We start from the raw sequence: 12,284 nt of genomic DNA on the forward strand, positions 1-12,284 counted from the left end.
ACCAGATAACCCCAAATTGCTCTAATTTGGTTTGGACCAGCTGAATCTGGTGCACAGCCCCAATAAAAACATGTATCTGTATATGAATGTGCATGGCAGACATATTCTTCCCACAGAAACTTAGGTTTAATCAGTCTTCCACTAGAGCAGGCACCCCCAAACTGCGGCCCTCCAGATGTTTTGGCCTACAACTCCCATGATCCCTAGCTAAGAGGACCAGCGGTCAGGGATGATGGGAACTGTAGTCCAAAACATCTGGAGGGCCAAAGTTTGGGGATGCCTGCACTAGAGGTTTCTAGATGAAGGGGGCAGGTATTTAACCAGTTTAGTGTTTCTTCAAAATCAACATACTACACACCAAAAAGACATACCATTCACATTTTGTAAAGACCAGTCTAGTGGGAGAAAACTTCAGTTTTACAGGTTTTGTACTACTTTAGAGTCATATTTCACCCATTCATGTTCTTTGAGAGAAACAGTATGTAAATGCCCTCTTACACCAAGGCAAGGAAAAAATGTGCATGTTGTACTAGAGAAACACTGTTAGGAAGATTACATAATGCTAGTATGGTGGACCACTGTGCACTGTGTAAATATTTTGACCTTAGTTATTTCTATTAGAATATCAGCAATAATATGGCCTCTTACTGGACTCTAATTAAACTACAAAGATTGGCACCTCTGCACTGACCCAAGCGTATAGATGGGGACTCCCTGTCTTACTGTTCGCTTCTATAGCAGCTTCATAATTTACACACTCCAATTTACATTTAGCAGACATCAAACTGTATGTTGAAATGGTGCCAAATAATAACTGCTACCTCCCTCAGAAGTATTTACCAGTTAAATTTCTGTCCCACTCAATCCTCCCAGAGAAGCTCGGAGTAGGAAACAACAAAGCAAAACAAGACGATTAGAAATAGATAAAAACAACTAAAACCATTAAGAACATCTAAAAGCATTTTAAACCAGCTATATGCCCTCACAGCTAAGATTGCAAGGAACAATCAACTATCAGATGCCCGGGTGAACAGGAATGTTTTAATGTTAACCGCAGTGGAAAGATGCATTTCACAGCGGGGAAGGGGGATATTCAACAAATGGGGAACAATCACCAGGAAGGCCCTGCTATGGGTCAGCACAAACTGGGCAGCACCCAGTGACAGCACCACCAATAAGACTTCTCCTGCTGATTGTAGGGCCAAATACAGTAGACTGATGCGATTTTTCTAATTCTATTCCATTACTTGAATACTTGAATACTTAAATAACAACTGCAACTCAAGACATACCAAGAATATAAAATGCAACAGAACATGATGGCAGTACCCAGTCCAGTCACCAAGTTTTCATCTGTTTGTAGCCCCTGGCTAAATTCAGGTACACAGATTGTGATGTTCTTCTGATTCTCATCTAGGACTTAAAAAGATAATAATTCACAATTAGCATGGCTCATTTTATGTTTCACCCCAATAACCAGCTATTACACTCCGCACCAAGGGTGGGAAACTGCAGCGTTCCAGATGTTGCTGGACTACAATTCTCATCATCCCTGACCATTGGCCATGCTGATTGGGACTGATGGCAGTTGGAGTCCAACAACACATGGAAGGCCGTGGGTTTCCCATCTCTGCTCTACAGCCCCAAAACAGACTTTCTCATTTTTTTTTCAGTTAGTGACACATCATATTCTAAAAATAAAACCCCCAATAGTAATCAAATAACATCTTTGAAACAAAACATTAAAGTATTTCATATTTGCTAGAAATAAAACAGAAGAAAACTCCACATTCTATGTATCAGCTGAAGCTAAAATATATTATGTTAACCTTCCCCACCCTGGTGCCTTCCAGATTTCCTTTAGCCTACAGTTTCCTTTAGCCTCAACCAACAGGGCTAATTATCAGAAATGATGAGAGTTAAAGGGGACCAGTATAGCAAGGCTGGCATAGCCTGAACTATAGGCTAGATTCATGTCCTGATATGAATACTACAACAGTACAGTGGTACCTCGACTTACGAACGACTCGACAACCAAATTTTTCGACTTACGAATGGGGGTAAAGGCCGTGCGCTTACGAATGTCCCGGCATCCAAAAAAAAACCTGTGGCGGTTTTAGATAGGGATTTTTCGACTTATGAATTGTTAGATAGACTTACGAATTTTTCCGTTTTCAATGCATTCCTATGGGAAATCGTGTTTCCAATGGCGTTTTTCGACTTACAAATTTTTCGACTTACGAAGGTGCCTTTGGAACGGATTAAATTCGTAAGTCGAGGCACCACTGTATACTAACAAGTGAAGCAGAGACCTTTATATTTCCACTGGTGTAAATGCACATATAATTCCTGATCCAAACTGAACTTACTAGTTTCTGGTGGTTTGCTTGAAAGAGATGAAAAGGTGAGATACATGACATAGCAGCTGATAATGCCTGACTGCAGCAAGCCAGAATGTGGCTGACCTGAAGTTTAAAAAAAGGAATATTATTAATAACCATTGTTTTAATACATTTTTGAAAAGCTTTTAGAGAATGAAAACGTATCTTTTCTTTTTTAACAAAAGCTTTGGATCTAACCCACTAATTCCTACTGCAATTTTTATTTTATTTTTAGAATTAGATTTTTCCAAAAGCGGCAAGTAAAAGACATGTTACAATTTGCTCTCGTAGCTGGTCTGTCAAAAAGGAAGGGGGATTCAGAGTTACCCTAACTTATTTACATCTCTGGATGTTGTCTGTCGCCAAAGGCTTGATATTAAAGACTCAAGTGGATAAACAAGCCTTAGAAGACATAAATGGCCAAGAGGAGCATTGAACTGAAAACCTCTGAGAAACTATCACTAACTTAAGTCTCACTGATTTCGATGAGTCTATTATAAGCATGACTAATAAAGTAAATCTGAGCACAGGAAACTGGCAAAATTTATCCTGGCTTAAATTAAGCCTATTCCAAATTTTGTTCAGAAGCAGAGCTACTGTCATCTGAGGCAGCCTAAGTCTGGCAAAAGGAAAACAAACCTTTATAGTTTGATTTACACCAACCTTTTTGGTGCTCTAGGTTCTGCTGACAGAGGTTGGCTTAAGTCTCTCCTTGTCTCACCCCAAGAATGAACTCTTCTGGGGATTTTACACCAGCATAGATTCTGCCAGCTGAGTCAGAATAGCTCCAGTTCAGCTGGGTTGAGAGAGTTACACCATCACCCCAAGATCTGCCTACTCTAAACTTGCACATCCTGGTGGATCTTGGGTTTGGATTGTGCTGTTAGTCTGGCTCCAACCCATAAGTAGTAATAATGATGCAAAGATTCCTCTAGAAGGCTGCCTATTCATTCCTCTAGTCCAGCATGGCAGTGGTTCTCAGAAATATGCATTTGCTATCCAATCCTTTTTAAACTGGAGATGCCAGGAATTGATCTAGGGACCCTCTGCACGCCAAGGATGTGCTCTGCAACTAAGCTACAGTACTTCCTCTCAAATACATATGGCAAATTGATGCATGCAGGTAAGCCACAGCAATGCTGTGACCTGATGGGGCTATACAGCAGGCTTATAAAGATGGGCTGTCAGAATTGACAGTGGGTGCTGGCAGATTATTTTACAGAACAGAAATTCAGCTGCTGGGTCAGAGACTGTGACAAACAGACAAGTCCCAAAACGCAGGCATAATTCTACTTCTAAATATATAGAGGTTCAGTTACGGCCAAGGAAATCAACAGAAGTTCCAGCTAAAGTAATACCAGACCAAAAGAGCTTGCTTACGGTTTTGGACACAGGGCGAGATGGCTATCATTGAAATAAGCAAGCACAAGCCGCCATTGACACCAAGCAGGATCTTGTTAAAATTGCAGCCATCGGCACGAGTGTAAAAGACAGCCATCACAATCAGAGCTCCAACAGCGACGGAGTACAAAATGAGAGTCACAAAAGCTAAGGAGCCATACCAGAGCTTATTGTGCCTTGTGCCAGATGTCCTGTTGGGGAAAGAAAAGGGCAGTATGTATTTAGCTGAAGGAAAAGCAAATGAACTCTATGGATTCATTGTCAAGAGGCATCCTCATGAGGATAGTTCATTATGGGGAAAATTTGCTGTATTTATATTGTTTAATACAATGGACATTTCTAAAGAAGAACAAGCCATGCCTTAATTATTTGAAGTGAGCATGGCCTGCTGCATACAGGATTCACAAACTGATTATGGTCTGGAGGGATTATAATATAGTAAATTGTGACCAGCTATAGGATGAACCTTCAAGGCTAGAAAAGTCAGTGCTTGGTTCCATGAAAATGAATTTGGGTTCAGCAGAATGGAACAGGATCTATCAGGAAGCACAAAAACTTTTCTTTTTTGTGTATAAGATGCCTCCATGTATAAGACTTTTTTTGCAACTCCAAATTGAGAAAATGGGGGAGAATTGCCCAGAGTTATTGAGCTTTTTTGCAGGGGAGGCGAAAATTGCTTACCCGCAGGACCAACACACCCAATCGCACATTGATGAAGTGACCAATTGTCAGCACGCTTGCCAAAAGTACAACAAGGGACTCCTCAGAGAGGCAAACACTGCCCCCCCCCCCAGCATTTGAGTATCACGCAGAAACCTCAAGAGGTTTACATTTCTTTCTCTTCCAAAGTTTATGCATTTCTAACGTTTGTGGAATGAAAAAGACTAATGAAGGCACTGTTGCACCATGCATGTGAAAGCTTTCTGCAGCGATAAAAACTGTGATAGTCACTCAAAGAAGCAGCTTGTAATAAACAGTAAGTGAAAGACCAAAAGAACCAACCCCCAAAGTCAGGAATAAAGGAAGCAGCATGGATAAGAAAGTAGCACTCTAAAAGATAGAATATGAGAATGCCTGATACAAATGCTAAATTTGATCACAGCTGCTATTCATGGCAACATAAAAACTCACACAAATGCATGCATGTGCAAGATACATACCAGTTCTTATTCCATTTGTGGGCAAATTCTACAAGCAGGATGAGTTGAATGAGGATAAAGAGGAACCCTCCTGCAGCACCCACGTAACGCCATGCTGTAGGACAGTGAAGAGTTGCATTGTCAGTTTTGACTCAGATAAATGAATTATTTTATTCACTATACAGGTTCTTTTTTTAAAGCAATGAATTCATGGCACAAATCCAAAAGAAACTGGTTCACAAAAAGTGCACTCCAAAATTGTATCTGGCAGATTTCTGATGGTCCAAGATTCTGTCAACTAGCCTAAGAATGGGAAAACTGTGGCCTGATGTTACTGGACTCCAGCTCCTACCAGTTTCAGATAGCATGGCCAATTGCAAGAGATTATGGGAGTTGAAGTCCAGCAGCACCAGACAGTCCCAGGCTCCGCGATCCATGTTCCAGCCCATTTTACATTTTCAACACTGCAATATGACTGCAATCACTACTTCATGAAGAGAAGCATGTGCTTCATTTGGTTGGATAAAGCAGTATCAGATCTAAAATTCTGAGGATTTTAAAACATTTTGCAACTACCGTAATTCTCAAAACTGAGATTACAAAGTGTGCATTTAAAAACAAAGTAACAAAGTAGGAAACAAGTACTGTTTTATTTTTATATGTTACAACTGTTTTTATGATTTGTTTTCATGTTGGATTTTTGTATACCGTTTAGAGATTTTTTAACATTAAGCCATTTGGAAATGCTTTTTAAATAAATTAAAATCACATTTTAAAAGTTTTATTTAAAAGACCTATAAGCACAAAGGAGGATATAAATATTACTCAGAATAAGGTAACTCAACAGCAAAATATTTCTCTTGCAGAGCTATCCAGAATTAAAACTATATTGGGTAGCACATACAAAACTGTATACTTAAGAACCTTTATTTAGACTTTCTATACTTAGAACCGAAAGAAAGTGAAGCATAAGTGATCCCAAAGGGCCTTTATAAGACAACCCCAAATAGCAGTTTGTGGTTGAAACCAGATGTTTATCCCCAGATTCAAATTTAGATGCGTTTACTGTATTCCCACCAAAAGGGCAAATTCATAATTGTATTCACACTGTTCCTTAGCACTCCAAAAACACGCACAGCAAATTTTAATGAAAGAGAAGCACAAACCAACATTAACATTTTGTTCAATATATAGATTATACGAGGGGACAATCTAATCAGCAACGGTTTTCTGTGCAAACCACGCGCAAAATCTCAGCAATGCAACTTAGGTCCTCACATTTTAAAAAGTATTCAAATCAAAGAGCCAATTAAATTATAGGCACATACAAAAGCATGAAGTGGCTGCAAGACTGGCTGTGTGTTACTCAATTGAGAATGCTCATTGCAGCTAAGCTTCATTACAAGGCCTGGTAACATGTGCTCCCTCAATATGACTGGTCTCTCTCCAGTTATTGGACTGATATAGCAAGGAAGGGAATGGGAATGGAGCTGCAGACTTCGAAGTTGTCCTTCTTCATGTCTTGATTTTTCAAAAAGTGTCTCATTTTATGGACAATTAATTTGATATCCTGCAATTGCATGTGTGAGTGCTTACAGCCTAAACTAGTTAATAAAAACTTCTTATCTAAAGCTTTGGGCTATTCTACATGTAGCCTAAACTATCGTGTATTTTTCTTCTCCTAGAGGATTTGGAGATTGCCATCTGCCAGCATTTCTGACAAACAACAAATAATCTTAATTGATAAGAACTGCTGTTCAGACACAGGATCTTACAGTAATGAAATGAAAGCTCTGCAAGAAATCTAATTTTGCACTACTAGACATTGTCAATTTGGAAACTAATGAAATTGTGGGAGACTTTAACTGAAATTGCTGCTGACTTTTAGTAGGCTAGATCAAATGCAGTTTGGTTTAATTGTTCCACATGAAGAACAGAACAAATCACGGACTACTGCAAGCAATGTAGTCCAGCTGTACTAATATGCTTAGACTGAGCTAATCATATCAGGGCTTGACATATCAACAAGGTCTTTCACATTCCATAGTGAGTCATTTCTCCTGCATTCATTGGGAGTTTTGCTGCTTGAAAATATGCACCTAACACGTGGGGTGGGGAATCAACCATGTTTTCAAAGAGCAATAAAGTGATGAAAGGTTTCCTGCCTCGTATAATAAACAATCACCCACACATTATGAATGAGGGAAGAAGTGGATAAATGCTGTATTTGTGTAGCCCTGATGTATGGCACTTTAAGTTAAGGGGAGAAGGAGCATCCCTGCAGCTGCAAGTGCTCAACAGGGTATTTTTCTGAAGGGGGAAGGGAGGGATAAGCAAAACTTATTTGCTATGTTAAACATGCAGTTTGCACTTGCAGTTTCTAGGGAGCTATGGGAAGCATGGCTGGGGTCATCCCTCTTTGATGCTTTCACGATTCAAAGCTCCAACTCAACTGCCCTGAGATGAAAGATGTTATAGGCATCAACTGCAGCTTCCCTACTGTGACAAACTGCAGCTTTATTTTGGTACGGGAGAGTTAATAATAATAATAATAATAATAATAATAATAATAATAATAAATACCCCACCCATCTGGCTGGGTTTACCCAGCCACTCTGGGCGGCTTTCAGCAAAATATTAAAAATACATTAAAATACATTAGTTAGTTTAATGAATTATTGTATAGTTAGGCCCTTTAGAGTTTGGCTTTTTTTCCTTTTTTGCACAAGTTGCTGGTAGGCTTGCAGGCCTGTTTCTCAGGCACAACCTTGAAAGGTCACAGCCACATCACACATTTAATGGACTCTCGTACCACTTTAACAGTCATTGCTTTCCTCCAAAGAATCCTAGGACAGGGGGAGCCATGACTGTTACAAGTGGTATAATAGTGCAACTTCATCTGCTCCTGTCCAAACTCTTACATATCACACGGACACTCTCCTTGTCTGCCTTGCATCTGCAGCGTGGACACCCAGTCCCTACTCCCGTCACTCTGCTCCTGCTTATCTCTTCCAAAAGTTGAGCAAATGAGAAAACACAGCACCATGCTTCAGCTGTTTCTCACTCTCCCTCAAAAGGGCTGTGACAGATGTCATCCATAACCAATTTAGCACCTCCGGTTATCTGCTATCAATGGATACTCAGTAGATCAGAGATAGAGGACCAGTGCCTCCTAGAAGAAGCTCCCTAGACTCCAACTATCACCATCCCGAAACACTGGCCATGCTTGCTGGCAGGCATGGGAGCTGGAGTCCAGTAACATCAAGAAGGCCACAGGTTCACCATCCTTGTAACAGATGAAGAGAAAACACACGCCATTCTTTTAAAGTTTGTACCTTTAAGAAAGGTATCCTGGTCGGGAATGAAAAAGGCTCCTGAGCACAGGGCGGCCAAGAGTAGAAGTTTAATGAACCAAAATCTGAAGAGGAAAAAACAAACACAGAGAAATTAATTTACTTAAGCTGTGAAAATCAGATAACCCATTCTAGGTTCATTGTTTATTAACCTGTACAAAGAGGGGCGGAGGTAACTTAAGCAATATCACCTCTCCTTATAAATACTAGGAAATGAAAAAGAAATCGGCTGGTTTCTCACTTGTTCTTGTGTTTCTTCTGCTACACTCCCCAGTTCAAAGGATTTAAGAAGAGCCCTACTGGATCAGGCCAATGGCTCACTGGTCCAGCATCCTGTTCTCACAGTGGCCAGCCAACTATGGGAAGCCCCATAGCAAGACTTGAGTGCAAGAATGCTCTACCAACTTGTGCTTCCCAGCAACTGGTATTCAGGGGCATACTAGTCTGACAGTGGAAGGTAGAACATAGCCATTGTGTCTGTGTCTGAAGAGAGAACATATATGAGCTCCATCAAGCTGGGGTTTAGAAAGAGACAGTGCAAACAGTGTATTCCCTATTAAATGTGTGGCTGCTATTTTTTGCAATGTACCATAGGATCCGAAATAAGCACAAACAAACCAAAAGACACCACAGCTATTGCACTGTAAAAGGTGGCACACAATTGCACAGGAAAGCAAAATAAAATAAAATAAGGAAAGAGTCCTCATCACCATGAACACTGTCGTTCAGACTTGACTATTCATCCTGGATGAGACACACCTAAAATTCACCTTGTGTGCACTTTAAATACATTTACGGTTGTGTGTTTTTTAATGCTTTAAAAATGGTGTGTGTGTGTGATCTAATGAAAATGACAGGAAGTCAGCAAAGAAATCCATGCAAACATAGGAGGAGGAGAGGTGGGTATATATAGCACTGGAAAAGGAACTTCTGCTTGTATTGTTTATTCAGTGCTATGAATATGCTCAGGGTTTCTTTAAGAAATAGCAAAGCCACAAAGAGCTTTCAGCAGGACAGGAGCAGTAGCTGGATAAAGTGCAAAGCGTGTAAAACATTTGTAACCATCTTTCTGCTTTGCTCTGCTCCCCTTGAAGGAAGAGGAGACACTGAACCATCCAGGGAGGATACTGGACCCACCCACCCCTGACTTGTAATAGCTGGCCTTGACACCAGACTTCTGGGTGGGGAGGTTAAATGGGGGGATATGTTGACTCGGTGTGAATGAGTTTTGGACTAGGGGGAGGTTGAGATTAGCCCATTAAGCCCAGACACTGAGGTTCAGCTCCAAGGGCCTTCTGGCAGTTCCCTCACTGCGAGAATTTAGGTTGCAGGGAACCAGGCAGAGGGCCTTCTCAGTAGTGGCGCCCACCTTGTGGAATGCCCTCCCATCAGATGTCAAGGAAAGAAACAACTATCTGACTTTTAGAAGACATCTGAAGGCAGCCCTGTTTAGGGAAGTTTGATGTTTTATCGTGTTTTTAATACTCTGTTAGGAGTCGCCCAGAGTGGCTGGGAAAACCCAGCCAGATGGGCAAGGTATAATAATAATAATAATAATAATAATAATAATAATAATAATAATAATAATAATAATCTAAATCAGTGGGTAAGATTATTTCTTTGGTTATTAATTGCATATCATTAAGCCATATAAATAGAAGCATATAGCTGGTATATTTATTTCCCCATGGATGTTATGTTATATGAAATATTAAAGTATTTATATTATTTCCACCACCCCCTTTCTCCCTATGGTATTATATATTGCATGTAAGTTGCTTGGAGACTTTTGGGTGACAAGCAACTAATAAGTTTAATAAATAAAATAATAATAATAAACATGGATGGTAAAAAAACACACTAAGCACTACATATTTAGATTGTGAAGAAATCCAGCAGCTTAGAATAGTGAATGTTTAAATAAGTGCTAACAAAGACCATTTGGCTTACCCATTGTGCATGTATGCACGGCAACTTTTGCTATTGTTGATTTTGATGGTGAGTAAGAAGAAGATGAAGAAGAAGAAGGCCATTCCAAAGCTCACTCGATAAACTGCAGAGTACCCCACCAGCTTCTCACATGAGTCACCTGCCTGAATATGTTGGCATAGTGTGCCATAAAAGGGAATCTGAAACGGACAGTAAAACAAATTTAGATATACGTTGTATGAAAACAACAACACCCAGTTCAAGAGACTTTCAGTTCATTAGGCGAAGCGACCAGAGATGCCAACCCAGAGTTCTGCTTAAATTTACCTTCAGACATTTGCCAGAGGATCAGAACAAAACTCAAATTATAGCGTGAATTATAGCGGTGCTATAAGATTTTTTGGGAGAGAAATATTGAGATATGCCAATTCTTTATTTAGAAATTAAGTTACATGTGTTTTTGTGGAATAATTGTATTTTCCAAAAAAAAGAGAAAAGAGGCATTCATTAACAGCATGCGAGAAAGATTGGCCATGATCACTTGTAACACTAAAGCATATTTTAGTGCTGCATGGATGATCCTGAACAAATCCAGGTAGGAAACCTGTGACCTTTCAGATATTACTAGATTCAGCTCCTGTCATCTCTGACCATTCTTCATGCTGGTTTAGGCTGACGGAATTCGGTGGCCAGGGGCGTAGCGAGGTGCCGCAACACCTGGGGCAGCAAATTGCCATGCACCGGGGGGCGTCGCTGCGTCGCTACATAACGACACATGCGTGTTACGTGGTGGGGTATCGCTGCCCCCCGCGCCTCCAAAGCCGGGCGCCTCCAGCTACAAACTCCGGGTAGAAAGCCCGCTCAGCATGGCGGGCGCGCCTACCTGGAGCTTGTAGCTGGAGGTGCAGGGGGGGGATACCCCGCCACGTACGGACGCATGCGCAGCATCCCGCTGTGCATGCGTGTTACGTAGCAGGGTATCACCACCCCCGGCGACTCCAATCCACGCGGTGCGGCGGCGGGGAGGTGCCACTTGGCACCTCCACCCCTGTGACACCCAAGCAGAGCCTCCAGCCTCCCAGTAAAAAGTCCACGCCAAGCTTGGGAATCGCCGGGGGGGCACTAAGGGGCATCCCCCCCAGAGTGGAACCCGGTGCGAACCGCCCCCATCCCCCCCATTGTGACACCCCTGTCAGTGAAATTTGGAGGGTCACAGGCTGCTCACTCATAATTTAGTGTTTAGTTTATTTGTTTGAAACATTTCTGTATCGCCTTTCATTGATAATACAAAGAGAGCTCACAACAATATACAGTAGTAAGAATGAAATATTTTTTAAAATTATTTTACAACAGAAAAAGTATCCCCCCCCAAAAAAAACACACACCACAACTCTCAACAGCATGAAATGCTTATTAGTTACAAAACCGTTACAGAAATAAAATACCAAAAAGGTGGGGGAAATTCCAGCTCTCGTTTATTCAATATTTGCTTTTGTGGCTGTGCTTTTGCTCATGGAAAAAGAACAGCCAGCTATGCATTCTGGTCTCAAGCTCACCACACGAATGTGGAGTTGTGCTCAGAAAACACATCTTACAAAGCAAGCCTCTGATCTGAAGCTCTATACTTCAGCTGTACCCCTATGAAGACTGGCTCCCACCCCTTCACAACCAAGGCTGCCTGAAAATAGAAACACGGATATACAAATACAAGCATTTACAATAACATAAAGGCCTCTCTATATCCTCATGTGTGTGGACTAACTGAACTTTTTATCTCAGCTGAACAGAACACCATTAACACTCCCTTTTCCCTCTTATGAACAGAGCCAACTCTCCAAGAACCTCTTCCAAGGCTAAACCCAGCTTGCAGAGTTGGAAGAAAACAACGTATAGAATTATTATTTTTTTCACTTAAACGGCCTCTGGATAAGGGGAAATATGCAAGATGTAGACTATGCCTGGTAGGAACATAATATAATTATTCTGAGATATAGTAAATACTTCCATTTGCTTATGCCAACAGCTCCAAACCTTGGCCATGACCCAAAGAGCCATAAAATAAGCTCTGAATTCAGAACCAT

At 41.0% G+C, this 12,284-nt stretch overlaps 1 protein-coding gene across 2 annotated transcripts in view; it reads right to left on the reverse strand.

Moving 5' to 3' along the window:
- Positions 1-12,284, reverse strand: part of SERINC5 (serine incorporator 5) — a 43,950-nt gene that overhangs the window by 12,912 nt on the left and 18,754 nt on the right. For both annotated transcript variants that reach the window (XM_035099792.3, XM_035099791.3), the window contains exons 3-8: positions 10,225-10,403; positions 8,257-8,339; positions 4,943-5,036; positions 3,762-3,973; positions 2,370-2,465; positions 1,293-1,419 (exon numbers count right to left, since the gene is read on the reverse strand). In XM_035099792.3, coding sequence (XP_034955683.1) covers positions 1,293-1,419; positions 2,370-2,465; positions 3,762-3,973; positions 4,943-5,036; positions 8,257-8,339; positions 10,225-10,403 — 791 coding nt within the window. The remainder of the gene's footprint in view (positions 1-1,292; positions 1,420-2,369; positions 2,466-3,761; positions 3,974-4,942; positions 5,037-8,256; positions 8,340-10,224; positions 10,404-12,284) is intronic.

Source organism: Zootoca vivipara, chromosome 10 (genome assembly GCF_965207765.1).
Source record: "Zootoca vivipara chromosome 10, rZooViv2.hap1.1, whole genome shotgun sequence".
NCBI classification, from domain to species: domain Eukaryota; kingdom Metazoa; phylum Chordata; class Lepidosauria; order Squamata; family Lacertidae; genus Zootoca; species Zootoca vivipara.